The 18,429-nt window shown below is 44.2% G+C and overlaps 1 protein-coding gene across 1 annotated transcript in view; it reads left to right on the top strand.

Moving 5' to 3' along the window:
• Positions 1 to 18,429, top strand: part of EIF4G2 (eukaryotic translation initiation factor 4 gamma 2) — a 1,765,983-nt gene that overhangs the window by 539,787 nt on the left and 1,207,767 nt on the right. Inside the window, exon 7 of the mRNA XM_044059276.1 lies at positions 4,234 to 4,300. Within this exon, the coding sequence (XP_043915211.1) occupies positions 4,234 to 4,300 (67 nt within the window). The remainder of the gene's footprint in view (positions 1 to 4,233; positions 4,301 to 18,429) is intronic.

Below are 18,429 nucleotides of genomic sequence, written 5' to 3'. Positions count from 1 at the left end.
GTGGAAAAGATACTGTTCTGGAGCCAGTCTCAGGGGATGGGCACTACGATTAGGGTACAATTAGCGGCCATCTCTAATTTTCATATTGGTTTGTCAAATGCTAACATCGTCTCATAAGCTCTGTAAAGCTTTTTTGAGAGGAACGTCTCTTCTTAGACCTCCAGTGAGAGATCCCCCTCCTCCTTGGGACCTTAATTTAGTCCTAACTTCCTTAATTCTGCCTCATTTTGAACCAGCAGCATCCTGCTCCAAGTTTTTGTCTTGGAAGACTCTCTTTCTGGTAGCTATAGTTAGGTGTGTCTCAGAACTTCAAGCACTGTGTGTTCGCTCTCCCTACCTGGTGTTTCACAAGGACAGAGTTGCTCTGAGGACTAATCCTTCGTTTCTTCCTAAAGTCTGCTCAGAAAATAATTTAAACCAATCTATAGATCTCCCTGTGTTCTTCCCAAATCATAGCAACAAGGCAGAGAACAAACTTCACCAATTGGACGTTCATAGACAATTGCGTTTTTACCTGCACAGAACTAAAGAAATAAGAAAGTCAGACCAATTATTCCTTTCTTATGCCTTAAACAAACAAGTTTTCCAAGGTGAACTTATCCAGATGGTTGTCCCACACTATTACTTTTATTTACCAGTTAAGGAACAAAGAGCTACCAATTAAACCGAAAGGTCATTTTACTAGGGCGTTGGCCACCTCCGTAGCCTTTCAGTCTAGGTTGCCCATGGATTCCATCTGTGCAGCAAACCCTCGTACATTTATTTCTCATTACAAGGTGGATATGGTCTCCCGGCGCAGAGGTGACTTTGGTTCTGCTGTTCTGAAGTCTGTTCCACTGAGCCACCCAGGGTGTTAGGTGCTAGGGATGCTGTCCCAAACAGCAAGACTGAAGGCGAGATAGACAACTTAACATTAAGAAGTTATGTACCTACCATAACGTTCCATGTTAGTTGTCTTCATCTCGCCTTCTTTCTTCCCTCCCTCCCTCCCCCATCCTAGTGGATTTGAGAGGAGTTCCTTTTTTCACTGGCTGAGTATTCTTTTATTGTTGTTCTTCTGGCCAGGTCTTCGTAACCTATTCTAGATATTAGAATGTATGGAACAGCCAGTTTTTTGATAACTGGTTTTTCTCTTATGGATTAGCTATTTCAAACGTGATCTGGGTAGCTATCGCTAGGCATCATGGGATAAGGGGTAGCATCGAACCAGTAAACTGCTCTCGAGCTATTGAAGATGGCCGAGTCGGAGCAGAGGATCGGCTCCGATCCCAAACAGCAAGAAAGAAGGCTTGATGAAGACAACTAACATGAAACAATTATGGTAGGTACATAAATTATTTCATTCAATCAGTTTAAATACTATTCTAATATAATATGACTCTACTGAAAACTAATTAATTGTATTAAAATCTGTAAAACCATAGACGTTCATTAAAAACATTCTAAAGACAATGAATAATGCAAATGTTGAAAATAACATTGCCACGCAACGTAAACATGTAAACTTTTTAAACTTGATTAGTGGAGCAGTGAAACAAGGCTCATTCAACCCAGAGGCCACTGTAGCATTTAGTCTTAATTGCCAAACTAATTCTGTTAACAGTAAATGCTCTTAATGAATATAACCCCTCAGATCTTTTAATTTGCTCAGTCACCACAGTTTTAAATTTGTGATTTGACTGGTGTCATATGTGTTTATACAGTGCATTAGTGTTTCTTGCCTTTTTCATTTCAAGCTCATGCTCCTAAATTATTTCAATTTTCTGCAAGTTTTACCTATATAAAAAGCCGGGCAAGACTCTCAACAACATGCATAGACACCCAACTAAAGTCGCAATTAAAATATCCTTTTCCAGTTTATCTTTGCACAGTCTTTTTCAGTGTCTGGAAATCTGTCTTGTTAGAGAGGTCTGTTACCTAAGCTGGGATTCCAAGAAAACATTGAAAAGTCTTGACTCGTTAACACAGGATTGTGTTCCTGGGATGTTAACTAGTCACCTCAGTTCAAAGACCTGTTCTTCTACCTCGCTAAGTTTTCCACTCAGACTTTGGTCACTGATGAAATGCTTCAGCAGGTTGGGTCTCATAACATCTATGATTCTCATAATCCCTGGCAAAGACTCAGCATGACAAAGATACAGTGGTATCAAATAATCTTTGATTCCAGCATAAACACCCTTTTATCTTTTCAAATTCCAGTGCTAGGGTTTTTCAGAAGGGGAATTTTTAGTGGCGACAACAGATATCCTTAAATACAGGTTTTCCCTTCTCCCTTCCTGTTGCGAAGTAGTCAGTTGCACATGCTTCAGTCTTTGAAGCAGTTTCAGGAGGGATAAAAGTGCAGGGGATGTGCTACACAAAGGACGGACATAAGCATGTAAATGTCAGGAGATGCTTGCCCTGGTCAAGGCCCTCAACTGCCTGATCCATATTTGATCTCTGGGACCTTGAAAATTCATTACAGACAATACCACAGCCATATGGTTCATCAACAAGCAAGGGGAAACAAGATTGTACCCCCCATTGCCGACTAGTCATGTTAGCTTGAATGTAGCTTCACAGCACAGTCTCATTCTACAGACATCCTCCATTCCATAAGACTAAAACTGTGGCAGAGAAGCTGACCAGGGCAGACCCTCACAAATGGAAAGTAGATTGGGGGTGTGGTCTTCCAAGATTTGATCCATCTATGGGGAGCTCCTCAAGTAGACCTTTTTGCCTCTTTTCTGTACAGTCATCGGGAAAGATGATCCACACCTTCTTATTTTCTTTTCCTTTTGACATGAATGTTCCTGTATGCCTTTTCACTAATGTCCAGGGTACTTCTGAAGATTCAGAAGGAATCCCCCAAAATCATTGTAACTCCCTTCTAGCACAGGCAGCCATGGTTCTCCCTTCCTTTGGAATTGGCCAGGGCCAATTACAGTGTTTCCTCACATACTGGATCTGCTTACAAAGGAGCAGAGGTGTTTGATACACAGACCCTCAGTCAACTTCAGTCGACTGCTGCATGATAGGGTCTTTATTCCTTTCAGGCACCCTGTTTACTGAGAACACGCAGTAGGCACTAACAGAGACAAAAAACCCATGTTACTAGAAAATCATATTAGCAAATGGAAAATGTTTTCTAGTTGGTACCTCTAACATAACCAGCACCCATTCTGGGTTAGTTTTCTTATTCTGTATTTGTGAGCTAGTATCCTATGGCCCTTCATATTCCTGTAGAAAGGTTCATTTATTGGCCATTTCAGCATGTCTGACTATAGATCCTTGTCTATCAGTGCAGTCTCATGTCAAAATTATGCAGAACCCCTTTCAAGAACAGAGGTCTCCAAGAAAACCAGTGACCCCCTCCTTGGGATCTTAATTTTGGGTTAGAGAAGCCAGCACTTGCTCCATTTGAGTCAGCTAACCCAGCTGAATTACTGTTTTTATGGATAACAGTTTTACTAATTTGATCTAACCTTTCCAAGAAGGGCATCCTGAGTTGCAAGCTCTTAGGTGAGTCAGCCCTGTCCTATTTTTCATAGGGGCAGGGTTTCTTTTGAGAACTAGTCTTTTGTGCCTGAAGTGGTGTCTGAATTTACTTTAAGCCAAAATGTCCCATCTTCCCATTTTTCTTTCACAAATCTGAAAGTGAGGGAGGTAGGATACTCCATACATTTGTCCTGACAGCTCTGGTACTATCCTGACAAAACTAAATCTTTCAGATCTGCAGATCAGTTATTTATTGTGAAGATAAGAAGGGACAACTTGTGTCAAAACGGACCATTTCCATATGGTTGTCTAAGGTCATTGCCTTTTGTTGTACTTACCCTGCCTGGAATAGTTCTGTTATGGTCAAGACCTACACTGCCAGGGCCTTGGCTTCATCTATGGCTTTTTGGAAATGGTTGGATTCTATTAAGTATTCTAGAAGCTGCTACTTGGTCCCACTGTAAATTTACAAAAAAATAAGTTTGATTCCTCCTCTAGGTCCAGATCAAACTTTGCTAGGACCATTCTGCAGGGGCTGCTGGACTTTTTTTTCCACCTCCTAAATGTAGCAGCTAAGGTAATCTACCCTTGTAGCCAAGGCTACTGCAGCAGTAATCATTCAGACATCTGCTGTTATGGCAAGTGACTTGCACAACAGTAATTTCTATCAAAAATTCATTTTGCTAAAAAGTACTTAAGGTAGTTGTGGAAAGTACAGGTAATTTCCTTGTGTAAAATGTACAATTTCTTTTGCAGACATTCAGACGCCTTTTAATTTCAAAGCTTCAAGATGAATTTGAAAATCGCACCAGAAATGTTGATGGTATGTTTCAGGTTTTATCATTTTATTCATGTGCATGTGTATGAGTACTGAAGTTAGCACAGTAGATGTCAGAAAATGTACCTCTGGGAAGAGTGTTAAGGTTTAAAAGCTGGAAATCGCTTTGAAATTGATAAAATGTTTATACTTTTTTTTTCTTTTTAATGAGGCTGTGTTGTACTTTAGGTGGAGTACATCTGATTAGTATGCTTAGAAGATACAAGCATGGTTTTGGAGGGTTTGACTTACCCATTTAGAAGTTGACATAGAGTATTTCAGTGTACTCAAGTCAGTTAAATTTTGGAAGCTAATGAGAAATTGGTAAGTGGTCTCTTCTCTGTTAAGACTGTTCTGCGGGCACAAGGACTACATGCCTGGAACATCCTCGAGGTTTAGTCATTACTGATGTCCTTCTATTCCCATGTTGCAGTATTCTTAGATTGAGATTCTCTGCCTCACGTGACCTGAACATCTGCTCCTATGCAAGAGTTAAGCCTGGTTGCTGTAGGTGCGTGGGACGTCAGACTTAGGGCCATAAACCAGTTTCCTTAAATGTGACCTCCACATGCACAGACCTCAGAACTTTTCAGCCGCAGTCGACCATCACATTGATCGCTTCGCTCCTCTACTTTAAAGACGTCTTAAAGCAAAGTACCCCATTGGGGATTTTGTTTTTTCGCTTTTGCTTGAGCTTGGTTTTGCTGATGTTCTTCCCGTTTCACTATTGCAGTTATCACCTGTGGGTTATCTCTGCTGTGGTAGCCTCGGCCGGCCCGAATACCAGAGTCAATGTTTTTCTGCATCTGCACAGTTGCCTGTAGTCTGACCTCAGGTCATCATTGCTGTAAAGCAAGGCAGCCGACGTTATTACATAGTCTTTCTTGCCATGGAGCCTGTAGCAGAAGCAGTTTGCATGAGTGCCGGTTGGTTATTACCAGTTTGAATTTCAGCTGAAAACGTCTAAAGCTAAGTACCCCATTGGGGACCCTTTTTTTTTTGCACTAACCGATGTCTGAAAAAGTTAATTGTCTTGCCTGTGGAAAGCAGATCCCACACAGAGACTTCATTCTTATTGTGTCACTTGTTCAGGCCCAGACCACAATGTCCCCCGTTGCCGGTTCTGTGCCCTCTTTAATGCGAGAACCATTTGTTGTAGACATCTTATTGTAGACTGTTATTTTCGTGTTCAATCTTCACATTCTGATATGGCATCCATCAGCCAACAATCCGTGGACATTCCGAAAAAACGTAGAGATAAAGATAGACAGACCACACAAGGCTAAGCCTTCCGAAAAAACGTAGAGATAAAGATAGGCAGACCACACAAGGCTAAGCCTTCCGACGACTCTACCACTAAGCAGGTAGTCAGCTTTCTGGAATTCATTGAGACGTTTTCGCAGCCCCTGATGCTCGAGTAGATGTTTACACAGGCCTCTACCGAGTCCGGTATGCCGCAGAAATCTTCATCTTTTGAGCCTTTGGCTGTCTCTGCCTCAATTGGGTCCGGAGCTGCGACGCAGGCATTGGCTTCCGAGGAGGCCTTTTGCACTACCGAATCTAGACAAAAAAATGACATCTTCTCATCCGACTACCATTTCTCTGTCAGGCAGATTCCCTCAGGCCTAGAAGCCAGGCCACTCCTAGAAAATCTGCTTCTAGCCACCATCTTGCTCCTGCTCCACCACCCCAAGCACAAATGCGTAAAATAGCGGAGGATCTCATCTCCCTTATCCAGGGGTATTCAGGCCAAAACTTCTAAAAGGAAAAGGCACTTTTTCAGAAATTATGACAGAGCAGGATTCTGAGGAATGTGACTATTCAGATTTTGAAGAGGAACAGCAGTCTGTGCTTATGAGGATTCAGATGCAGAGGAATCCATCCCTTCTGCCCCCCCCCCAGAGGACCTTTCCTTCGGGGAAACCCTTCACACCCTCAGGGAACATTTCCAGTGGGAATCTCAGGAATTCCCCCAGTCTAAGAAAAGACGAGTTTCTGGACCTGCCCCAGCACAGACCCCTGGTCGTCCCGTCCCCCCTGATTTTAGAAGTGGTAGATTTCTTTTTAGCCCCTGATGCCCTCCCGCCTGCTCCCACTAAACTTGATGGGTATTTGAGTACCGGAGTCTCAAATACCTGTAATGGAACCTTGCTGCAGACCCTGAGGTCATTACACAGGGACCCAAAGGAGCTAAGACTAGTTCTTCCAAGAATCCTCTTCCTTCTGACAAAGAATCCAGAGCTCTGGATAGATGGGGTAAGAAAGTATACACCTCTGCAACCTTAGCTATCGGAGCACTCAATTGTCAGTTCCATATGTTAAATTATCAACAACACACTTTGGAACAATTAAAACAGACAATTGCTACCTCCCCCTGACAGTGCCAACTCAAAAGAACTGGCAGAATTACTACACTCTGCTTGTCAAGTGGCCAAACACTCATTACAATGTGAATATGATGCCCTAGAAGCCTCTAGCAGGGCAGTAGTGACAGTATCTGTTATTAGAAGACATGCATGGCTGAAGGAACAACCTCTCCCTGATCATGTCAAGTCAAAACTTATTTATGCACCCCTAGATAAGGAACGCCTATTTGGAGAAAAAGCAGAAAAGGTGCTTAAAAAGATGGAAGACAAAGCAAAATCTATGCATAGGTTCGTAGGTAGGTACTAGGCTATTGGCCCTAGGGCCTATATAAGCCTTGCCAGAAAGGTACCCTGGCTTTCGCCACCCAAGAAAATTGTTTTCTTTAAAGTTCAGCCGCCCAGATTCTGCAGGAACTTCCCCTCTAAACACTGGGCCTTTCCTGCACTCAACAGACAGGGCCAAAGTGAGCCCTGCAGGGACAAGACATACAGGCCCCCATCCCAGGGCTAGCAAAGAAGCAAACAATGGGACCACTTCAGCCTCCAAGGCAGGGAGTTCTAAGCCAAGTTCTATGGTTAAGCACTCACAATGACTCTCCCTCCCCACTCTGCTCTCCTTTTTCTCATCTAAAACTAGGAGAAAGGCTCACCCTCTTCAAGGACAATTGGGTCTCTATAACCAAGGACCAATGGGTATTAAAAACAAGTTCTCAGGGATATAGGTTCTCCTTCAGTGAACTCCCTGTTCCAAGAGGGTACCCAGACCCCCCCCCCCCCAAACCAGTGGGCAGCGGCATTAAAACAGGTAAAAACCCTAATATCTCAGGGGGCAGTAGAACCTGTCCCTCCAGATCAAACTAGAAAAGGTTTTTATTCCAGACTATTCCTTGTTCCCAGAAAAGAGGGCACTTTGCGGCCCATCCTGGATCTATCCAAACTGAACACTTCCTTGGTGGTCCCCAGATTCAAAATGCTAATCTTGCAGCAGCTCTTGCCCATGCAAACTCAAAATGCCTGGCTGGTGACACTAGACCTAAAAGATGCCTACCGTCCACATCCCCATCAGGGAATCGTGCAGAAAATTCCTGCGCTTCAGAGCAGGCAGTCAGCACTGTCAGATGTTCTTCGTGTTTCACTGTTGCATTCATCATTTGGGTTATCCCTGCTAGGGTAGCCCTCGGCCGGCCTGAATATCAGAGACTTAGTATTTCTGCGTCGGTTGCTGTTGTTTGAGGACTACCGTCAGGTCGTCAATGGTATAAAGGAAGGCATCCAACGCCATTACATCAGTTTTTCTTGCTGTGTAGCCCAAAGCAGAAGGAGTTCGCACAAGTGCCGGTTGGCTACGTACCCCATTGGGGATCCTTTTTTCTTGCACTAACCGATGTCAGAAAAAGTTTCTCACCTGTGGAAAGCAAATACCACACCAGGACTTCCACTCTTACTGCGTCACTTGTGTAGGCCCAGACCACAACGTTCCTCGTTGTTGCTTCTGTGCTTTAACACCAGAACTATTCATCGTCTGGCCCTTATTGTAGCTAGATATTTCCGTTTACAGTCCTCGAATTCCAATATGGCTTTGGTAAGCCATCAGACAGCAGATTTTCGCAAAAACAAAGATAGACAGACTGCACAGGACCAAACCTTCAGATGACGCTTCTGTTAAGCTGATGGTCAGTCCTCTGGAACTAATTGAGGTGCTTTCGCAGCCCCTGATGCCCGCTTCAGTTAATTTGCAGGCCGCTACCAAGACCCTTTCTGAGTCCAGTATGCTGTATAACTCTTCTTCGTCTAAGGATCCTGCGGTAGTCTCTACCTTGGATGGGTCTGGAGCCGCTGTGCAGGCACCAGCTTCTGAGGAAGTCCTTCGGAACACCGAATCCTGACATAAACTGACGCCTTCTTTCACGGCTACCGTTCTTTCGAAAACAACAGAGTTCCTTTAGCCCAGGAGTCGAACCACACCCAGGAACCAGACTACCCATTCTCAGCCGCCTGCTCTCTTGCCTCGGTCTCAAATGCTTAAAATGGCAGACGATCTTGTGCTGATTAGGGGAAGCCAAGCCATTCCCTCATAAAGGAAAAAAGATCAGGCTCCAGTAGTTTTGTATGAACAAGAATCAGATGAATCCGATGCATCTGACTATGAAGACATGCAGCCCCTCTCTACATATGAGGATTCTGATGCAGAGGAATTCATTCCTTCAACCTCTCTCCCACAGGATTTTTTCTTTGGGGAACCCTACATACCTTAAGGGAGCATTTCCAGTGGGAGAGTCAAGATTACCCACAGTCTAAAAGGATACTCTGAGAGTTCCTGGACCTTCCACAACGCAGGCCCTTAGGCATCCCCCCAGTCCAAGATGTCTTCTTTGAATCCAGCTTGACTCCAGATGCCATCCCTCCTGCTCCCAGAAAACCAGACTGGTAGTACAGAGTCCCTCACTCACACAAATATCTTTTTAAAAATCCAACAGCTGATCCTGAAGTCATTACTCAAGGGCCTAAAGGGATTAAAGCAACCTCAGCTAAGAACCCCACCCGCTCTGACAGGGATTCCTGAGCATTGGACAGATGGGGTAAAAAGTACACATCTCAGCTACTCTTGCTATCAGGCACTAAATTGTCAGATGTTCATCGTGTTTCACTGATGTTCATGTTTCACTGTTGCAGTCATCACTGTAGGGATGTTCTTCATCTCACATTGCTGCAGTCCTTACACTTGGGTAGTCCGCTGTCCTCGGTCGGCCCGAATATCAAAGTATTAGGCTGACGTCGGTCAAGGCGCATAAGACTGACATCAGGTCGTCAGGGTACAAATGCGCATGACCGACGTCATATCCTCAGTCTTTTTTGCCGCATGGTCCGATGCAGAAGCAGCATTGCAAGTGCCGTTCGGCGTTCTGAAATTTTTCGAAGTCGGAGTTTCAGACAGAGTCAAAGTTGGCTAAGTACCCCGTTGGGGAATATTTTAGTTTTTTCTTGCCTCAGTGGTTTACCGGATGTCAGAAAAAGTGAATAACTGTATTTCTTGTGGGAAACAGATACCGCATAGAGATTACCATACTTTGTGTATTCCTTGTTTGGGGCCTGAGCACGGCGTTGTTTGGTGTCGCTTTTGTGCTAGGTTCAATAAGCGCACTATTAAGCGAAGGTTAGATTGTGCCAGGTTGGTCTTGGAAGCGGTGCAATTATAAGATGCCGCCGGATGCTCCGGCCCGCTTCTTCGAAGAAGCGCAAAGACAAAGCAGCTAAACCCAGGCAGGAAGAGTCGTCCGTACCGGACGCCGGTTCTTTAGAGGCGTCAGTGGAACCGGTGGTTCCACCGGAGGCTTCTCTGGAGTCCCAGGAGAGACTTTGATTTTGCAGGATGTGGCCTCTCAGGAGGCAGGTCAGGCTGAAGGGGCTTCTCAAGTTTCTGTACTCCCTCCATTCCTAGGGTGGTTAGGCCCTCTCCTTCTGTTTCCAAGGCTTCTCCCAGAGGCAGGCCAGGTTTAGCTTCTGTTGGTGTCACTCCTAGTTCTTCAGGATCTGTGCCCAAGAAGCACATGCTTAAAATGGCAGAAGATTTAATTGCTTTGATTAGAGGTTCTTTGCCCCCTCCTGATAAGAGGCCTAGGGTGGAACCAGAGTTGGGGAGTTTTGAGCAGGCTTCAGATATTTCAGAGTCTTCGGCTGAAGACTTGCAGGAGTACTCTCCTTATTCAGATTCTGATGCAGATGATTCGACTCCTTCTGCTTCTCCTCCAGATGATTTTTCTTTTCAGAGACTCTTCATTCCATGAGGGAACATTTTAAGTGGGAAGGTCAGGATTTCTCTGATTCCAGGAAAAGGCTTAGGGAATTTTGCTTTTACCCCAACATAGGCCTTTGGCTATACCACCTGTTCTGGATGTTGTGGAAGATGTGTTTGCAGAGGCTTCACTTAATCCTGATTCTTTGCCTCCTGCTCCTGTTAAACCGGATAGGTATTACAGGGTACCTGAGGCTCATAAATATCTTTATAAGAGTCCTAGGGCGGACCCAGAAACTGTTAGTCAGGGACCTAAGGGTGTCAAGGCCTCTGTTGTAAAAATCCGGTTCCTCCAGATAAAGAGGCCAGAGCTTTGGATAGATGGGGAAAGAAAGTCTATACTTCTTCCACCTTAGCTATGAGGGCTTTGAATTGCCAGTTTCATATGTTGAAATATCAAAACTATCTTCTTTCTCAATTGAAGTCTAAGGTGGATGCTCTGGCGGAAGGCATTGAGTGTAAAGAATTACAAGATTTGGTACATGTCTCTGAACAGGTGGGTAAGCATTCTTTACAATGTGGTTTTGATGCTGTACAAGCCTCGTCTAGGGTGGTTGCCACTGGGTCAGTTCTTCGCAGGCACGCCTGGCTGAGGGATCAGAATTTATCTGACCATGTTAAGACAAGGATTTTGGATGCTCCTTTACAGTCTGATGTGTTGTTTGGTTCACCTGTGGAGTCAGTCTTAAAGAAAATGGAAGATAAGGCTAAGTCTATGCAGGCTGTTAAAGATTTTTTGCAAGTCCAGCCTCCGAAGTTTAGTAGGAATTGGCCTGCTAAGGGGTGGACGTCCTTCTTATGATTCACAGTCTAGGGGTAGATCCAGACGTGGTAGGAGCAGAGGTCAGAGCTCCTTCAGACCTAGAACAGGGAGTTCTCCTGCACAATCTTCAGGTGAGGGCAGGGGCCAGTCCTTTCGTAAACAGGCCCAATGACCCACCTTTTCAGCTGCCAGATCCTTCTTGCCTGGCAGCACCTTTGGGAGGAAGGTTGGCACTCTTCAAGGAAAACTGGAGTTTGATTACCCAAGACAGATGGGTATTGGATATCATACACCAAGGTTACAGGTTTTATTTCCATACCTTGCCTCCTTTCAAAGGCATGCCGGACGTTCCTCCTCAGCAAAGACTAGAGGCTCACAAACAAATTTCTCTGCTGCTCCAAATAGGGGCCATACAACCGGTCCCTCTGCCAGAAGTGGGCCTAGGATTTTATTCTCGCCTGTTCCTGGTACCAAAGAAGGGGAACACGTGGAGACCAATTTTGGATTTATCTATCCTCAACACTTATCTGGACATTCCCAAGTTCAAAATGTTGACATTACAACAGCTTTTACCTCTGCTGGGCAAAGATCACTGGATGGTGACTCTGGATCTCAAGGAGGCTTACCTTCATGTTCCTATCAGGCTAAGTTGCAGGAAGTATCTGCGTTTTGGCTGGGACTTCTCATTATCAGTTCTCTGCATTGCCCTTTGGCTTATCTACTGCCCAGAGTGTTCACGAAGGTTCTGGCTCCAGTGATAGCTTTCTTCAGGTTAAGAGGAATACAGATCTATCCTTATTTGGACGATTGCCTGATCCTGGCCCAAGGAAAGGACGAACTTCTTCATCATCTACAATATGTGATAGCAGTGCTAAGATGCCTGGGGTATTCTGTGAGCGAAATAAAGTCCAGTCTAGTACCCTCTCAGGACATGTGCTTTCTGGGTGTGAGACTGAATACAGCATCCCAGATGGCCTTTTGACCCCGGACAAACAACAGAATCTTTCTCTTTACTTCCATCATTTGTCTCATCAGTCCAGGCTGACTGCAAGGACAGTCCTTCAAGCCTTGGGGTTCATGGCATCTTGTATTCTGGTGCTTCCCAATGCCAAACTGCATATGAGGAAGCTACAATGGTATCTCAAAATGTATGGACACAGCACTGCCAAGATATGGACACTGTCATTCAGATAATACCTTGCATTCAAAAGGAATTTTTGTGGTGGGCTCAGGAATGTCACCTAAACAAGGGACTCTCTGTGACCTGGCCAGAGGCGAGTCAGATTCTAACGACAGATGCCTCAGACAAAGCTTGGGGAGCTCATCTAAACGGAAAGTGGGTACAAGACACGTGGCCTGCCAGACTTCAGCATCTACATATCAACTTGAAGGAGATGTTAGCAGTCCAATTTGCATTAATAGCTTTCAAGGATTTACTTCTTCCAGGGCAGGTGTTGGTTCTAACAGACAACACAACTGTCATGTGGTACATCAACAAGCAAGGGGGAACACATTCTTATCCTCTATGCAGACAAGCAATGATTTTGTGGGAGACTGCTCTCAGTTTACAGCTGAATCTTCAGGCAAGGTTTCTGCCGGGAGCACAGAACTCCTTAGCAGATGTGTTGAGCAGACAAATTATGGATCCCCACGAGTGGAAATTGGATCCTCGTGTATTTCAGAAATTGACAGTGTTATGGGGAACTCCAGACATAGATCTGTTCGCTTCTCCACAAAACTACCAGCTGCCAAAGTTTTGCACAAAAAGGTTTCATCCCACAGCTTGGAAAGTGGATGCTCTTTCCTTCAATTGGAGCAATCTTCATGTGTATGCCTTTCCACCTCTGCCTCTCCTCCCAAAGGTACTCCTGAAGGTCAGACAGGACAAGCCAAAGATGATTTTAATAGCTCCAGATTGGCCTCGACAGCACTGGTACCCATTACTGAGAAGTCTGGTACGGGAGCCTCCATGGCCTTTACCTTTGATTCCACACCTGCTGTCTCAGGAGAACAGTCATTTACTCAATGTCAAACTTCACTCTCTTCACCTGACAGCCTGGCATATCCTGTTTTAAACCCTGGAGGGTCTCAGCTTCCACAGCAAGTTTTGAATGTTATTTTGGAGGCCAGAAGGCCTAGTACAAGGAAAGTGTACGCAGATAAATGGAAGAGATTTTTATTTTGGAGTACAGCAAAGGAATTTGATGTTTCTAAGCCTAATTTAAGTGTGGCTCTTCAATATCTTACTGAGTTACTGGACAAAGGTTTGTCCTTCTCTTCTATTAAGGTTCATGCTGCAGCAATTTCTGCTCACTATGACTGTGACCCACCATTGTTTTCTCATCCTTTGTTTAAGCAATTCCTTAGAGGGGCAAAGAATATAAGACCCCACGAGAGCTCCTACTCCTGCTTGGGATCTCAATTTTGTGTTGGAGAAACTCACTCTACAACCTTTTGAGCCTGCAGCTACTGCTGAGTTGAAATACTTGTCATGGAAGACTGCTTTTTTGTTGGCCATTACCTCTGCAAGAAGGGTTTCTGAATTACAGGCCCTTATGGCGGTTGAGCCTTTCTTAATTTTCCATAAGGATAGGGTATCTTTCGTACTAATCCTTCTTTTATGCCTAAAGTGGTTTCTAGTGTGGCTTTAAACCAATCTATTCATTTGCCTACTTTTTATGCAAACCCCCAAAATAAAGGGGAAAAGATTTTGCACACTTTGGATATACACAGGCAGTTGCGATATTATTTGAGCAGAACTAAAGGGTTCAGGCAGTTTCAGCAGTTATTTGTTTCATTTGCTTTGGGTTCTCAGGGCAAGCCTGTGTCAAAACAAACTATTTCTAAGTGGATTGGGTTTTGTATTGCTTTCTGTTATTCCCATCATGGTAAGGAGATTCCAGCTGGGATTAGGCCTCATTCCACTAGGGCTACTGCCACTTCTACAGCTTTTTTAAGGGGGGTGGCAACTAAAGATATTTTGGAGGCAGCTACTTGGAGTTCAGTGCATACTTTTTCTAAGCATTACCACCTTCCACTTTACTCTAAATCTAGGGCTGGTTTTGCCATTGCAATTTTACAGGGCATTTTGGCGGCTCCTACTGCTTTATAGTTTTGCCATCCTCCCTTACCTCTGCTTTGGGATTCTACCCAAGTGTAAGGACTGCAGCAATGTGAGATGAAGAACATAGTACAGTTTTGTACCTACCATAAATGTAGATGTTCGAAGATCCACATTGCTGCAGTCCAATTTACCCTCCCTCCTTCCCTCTGTAGTTAGAGGCGGTTGTGTGGGTTGGGGTTGTACATTTTGTGGATATTGTATATATTGTACATATGATTAGTACTAGGGTGGTTGGTTGTTGTTTGCTGTCCTTTGGTTGTGACCTTTCTTTTTAGGGTCTTCTGACATCTGGGGCAAGAAAAGACTGAGGATATGACGTCGGTCATGCGCATTTGTACCCTGATGACCTGATGTCAGTCTTATGCGCCTTGACCGACGTCAGCCTAATACTTTGATATTCGGGCCGACCGAGGACAGCGGACTACCCAAGTGTAAGGACTGCAGCAATGTGGATCTTCGAACATCTACATTTATGGTAGGTACAAAACTGTACTTTCTTCCTACCGGCAGGCAGCCCTCGGTTGGCCAGAATCCCAAAGTCTGGGTCCGGCGTCGGCTGTTCAGTAATGCTCCCTGACGTCAGAGCGCTAGGAGTACAAAGCTGGCAGCAGACGCCATGTTCCCTAGTCTTTCTTGCCGTGCGGTGAAAGCAGTTCGCAAGTGCCGGTCTGCTGACTCCTGATATTTTTTCGTGCTTCAGTCCGAAGATTTACTTCTTTTTCACAAAGCTAAGTATCCCGTTGGGGAAACTTTTTTTCTTGCTCCAGTCCGATGTCAGAAAAAGGTAATTGCATTTCTTGTGGGAAGCAAATACCTCATAAGGATTTCCATTCTTATTGTATTCCTTGTTTAGGCCCTGACCACGACGTAGGTAGTTGTCGGTTTTGTGCTAGATTTAACCAACGTACTATTAAGCAAAGGTACGATTTTGCTTTTCATTACATTGGTAGGCGATTTAGTTATAAAATGTTGTCGGACACGCTTCTGATTACCGGAGTTCACAAACGACACAAGGATAAGTACAGGCCTCTGAGGTCCAAATCAGACGACATTTTACAAACAGAACCAGCTTCCGGTTCGGCCGTCGTCAATGAGGCGCTTTCACAGCCCCTGTCGGCCATTTCAGAACCGATTGCCGAAACGGACTCCCACGAGGAGCCTACTAGGCCTATGAGCACTCAGGTTGCAGGACCTTTGGACATTGCTCCCTCGGATTGGTCCGGAGCTGCTGTGCAGGTACCGGCTTCCGAGGGGGTTTTCAGGCCTACACAGCTTGTGATAAAGCCAAAGACAAGGACTCCTCCTAAATCTAAGACACCAGCCCAGGCCTCTTCTGATCCGGGACCCAAGTCTCAGAAACAGCTACTCAAAATGGCGGAGGACTTACTAACCATGATTAGGGGGTTCACACCCCCCTCCAGACAAAAGGACAAGGCAAGATGTGGATTATGAATCTTCTGATCAGGCATCTATTTCATCTGTGGAAAACAACACTGACTCAAAACCACCGATTGTGGTACAGAAAGGAAAACAAAAAAGTTTAAGACTTTTATTCTTTCTTTTTCTCTAGCGCTTCGGTGTAACCACCTTCAAGGAGTATCAAACAGTAACAGACATAAATACACATTTATATATACACACCTCACATGGATAACCTCAATCAATAAAATAATTAAAATTTAAAGCAAACATTTCCAATTCATTATTAAGACCATTAGACACAAGTGTCTTATACTTTAAAATATAAATACTTTCTTTATACCTCAACTTTTGTTTTAGTAAATTTTCATCTTCACAAAAACAATCCACTGATGTGGGTATAGCCGGCGCCAATTTCCTCAGTCTTTTCTTTCTGGCCGCTCAAGCAGAAGCTGTTCGCAAGCGCCGGTCGGTCAGATCCAGCCTCAGTGTCAGAAAAGTCAATAACTGTTTTAACTTGTGGAAACAAAATACCTCATAAGATTTCCACTCTTACTGTTTGCCTTGTTTAGGGCCCAGACCACCACGTAGCAGCCTGTTCAGCCTGCTAGGCCTTCTGCAGCCATCCAAAGCAGCCAAATCTAGTAAATCCTCTAAGCCAGTTAAATTTCCCAAATGGGGCCCAGGCCCAGTTCTCTAGGCCACACTTCACTCTTGGCAGACCTGGCAGAAGATTTATTAGGGATCATTTAATATCCTAGTCCTCCTCTCCCCAGCCCAGCCCCAGAACCTAGGAGTGAGAAGAGCAGGGAGCAGAGGCCCCTCTCCTCTGATCCGCATGATTCCTGGAGGGGACCAGACCAACCAGAGGGCTCCATTTCTCCAATTATGAAATATGAAGATCTGACCCAGCTGAAGCAGCTGCTTCTCCAATTTCTCACAGAAGGGGGAAAAAAAACCTACCATGAAGAACAATTGGCAATTCAATGACAGATTTCTCAGATTCCAGAAAAAAGACTTGACTCTTTCTGCACCTTCTCCACAACAGGCCTTTAGCTATACCTCCTGTCCTAACATACAACAGGTTATTTAACACATCCTTAAATGTGGCTATGACGCAGGTTTTATTTAGATCAGCACAGTGATAAGAAGGACAGTGATAAGAAGCATGGCAGGTTGGAACACCGGATCATGCGGATGTTTAAAAAGCTTTATTTAGATGCACCTATGGATAATCAGTTTTTTTTTGGTTTGGTCTGCCCAGCAGGCAAGAAATGAGAAGAAAGGCAAAAAATGTACAAACTGTTAAAAGATTTCTTGCAGGGTTTGAGGAACTGGCCTGCCAAAATTGGTCCTTTCCTGACTCCACAGCAGAAGATACCCAGATTTCTTGCAGGATCAGAGCACTATCAATTCTCATATTGGACACAGTAAAAAAATGGGCATTCTAACTGCAGAAAAACAAAAGAACTCCTTTTCCACATGCATGCCAGACTACAAAAAAACTACAGTGGTACTAAAATTTATATGGTGCAACACACAGGCACAGAAGCAGAAATTCCTCTCTAATCCCATGCCAAAAACAGGAGTCCTATGGTGGGCTCAAGCATGCCAGTCAAATCCCCAGGCACCCTTTTCACAACTATCAAGCAAGCCAAACCATCACAACAGACTCACAATCCAAAAATCAGACCATTCCCTCAAAGCAGGACATTTGATAAAGACACAACAACACAACAGTGGTGGTACATCAAACAAACAGGAGGCACTCATTCATACCCCTATGCAGAATGACTTTGGACCTTGGAACCTGGTACTACCTGACAGAACAAAAAGTAACAGAAAAACTGACCAGCTGTTTGTAAGGGTTACTGCTGTACTGCAAGGGATCCTAACCCACACCATAATCTATTCTTCCTCCTCCCGTTGTGGCTATGGGTATCTACCCAGTTTTTTATGACTGCAGATGCATCCATGAAGGACATAGTACAGTTTTGTACCTACCATAAATGTAGATGTCGAACTGGATAAGTTGTTATGACTGCAGATGCTATCCAGTTCGGACATCTACATTTATGGTAGGTACAAAACTGTACTTTTCTAAAACTGTGTCTATTAACTTAGAAACATCACTATCATGTAACATTTTAAAGTGTAGAGAAATTGTTTTGTCTTCCCTTTTATTTCGGGAGGAACCAGTTACTTTTTCGAATGTTAATGGTTTGGTTGGAGCTCAAGGGGGCTCCCAAAGGACTATGGAACAATATCTTAATGGCTTTTCACAGACTCCGGGTGTGATACCTGAAAATCGTTCAATGGATATATCTGCAGGTCCATTATTTGAAACTTTTGTCAGGGAAAGAGCTAAGAGGATGTCTGACCACTTCATCTCTGTAGGACAAGCTGTAAATGTTATACCTTTTGATATGAGAGAGCAATGTGAGAAGTATGAGAGACTCTTGGAAAGAGTCTAAAACAGATTTTAATATTCTGGGCTTCCAGAGGTACATAGATTTGGACATTACCCCCAAGGGTCTGAGGTTTGTCAAGAGTCCTAGTACTGCATTTGATTTGAACTGTCCGTTGGATAAACAATTTAAAGAACGTTGGTTCCAGGCAGCACATAAATGTGTAACCGAGTGGTTGCACATTTTATTGGAGAGAGATCAA

The sequence above is a fragment of the Protopterus annectens genome, chromosome 17.part0, assembly GCF_019279795.1.
Source record: "Protopterus annectens isolate FY-2018-M chromosome 17.part0, PAN1.0, whole genome shotgun sequence".
Lineage (NCBI taxonomy): Eukaryota > Metazoa > Chordata > Ceratodontiformes > Protopteridae > Protopterus > Protopterus annectens.
The sequence above is the reverse complement of the archived record's forward strand: the minus strand, read 5'-3'. Positions and strand labels throughout refer to the sequence as shown.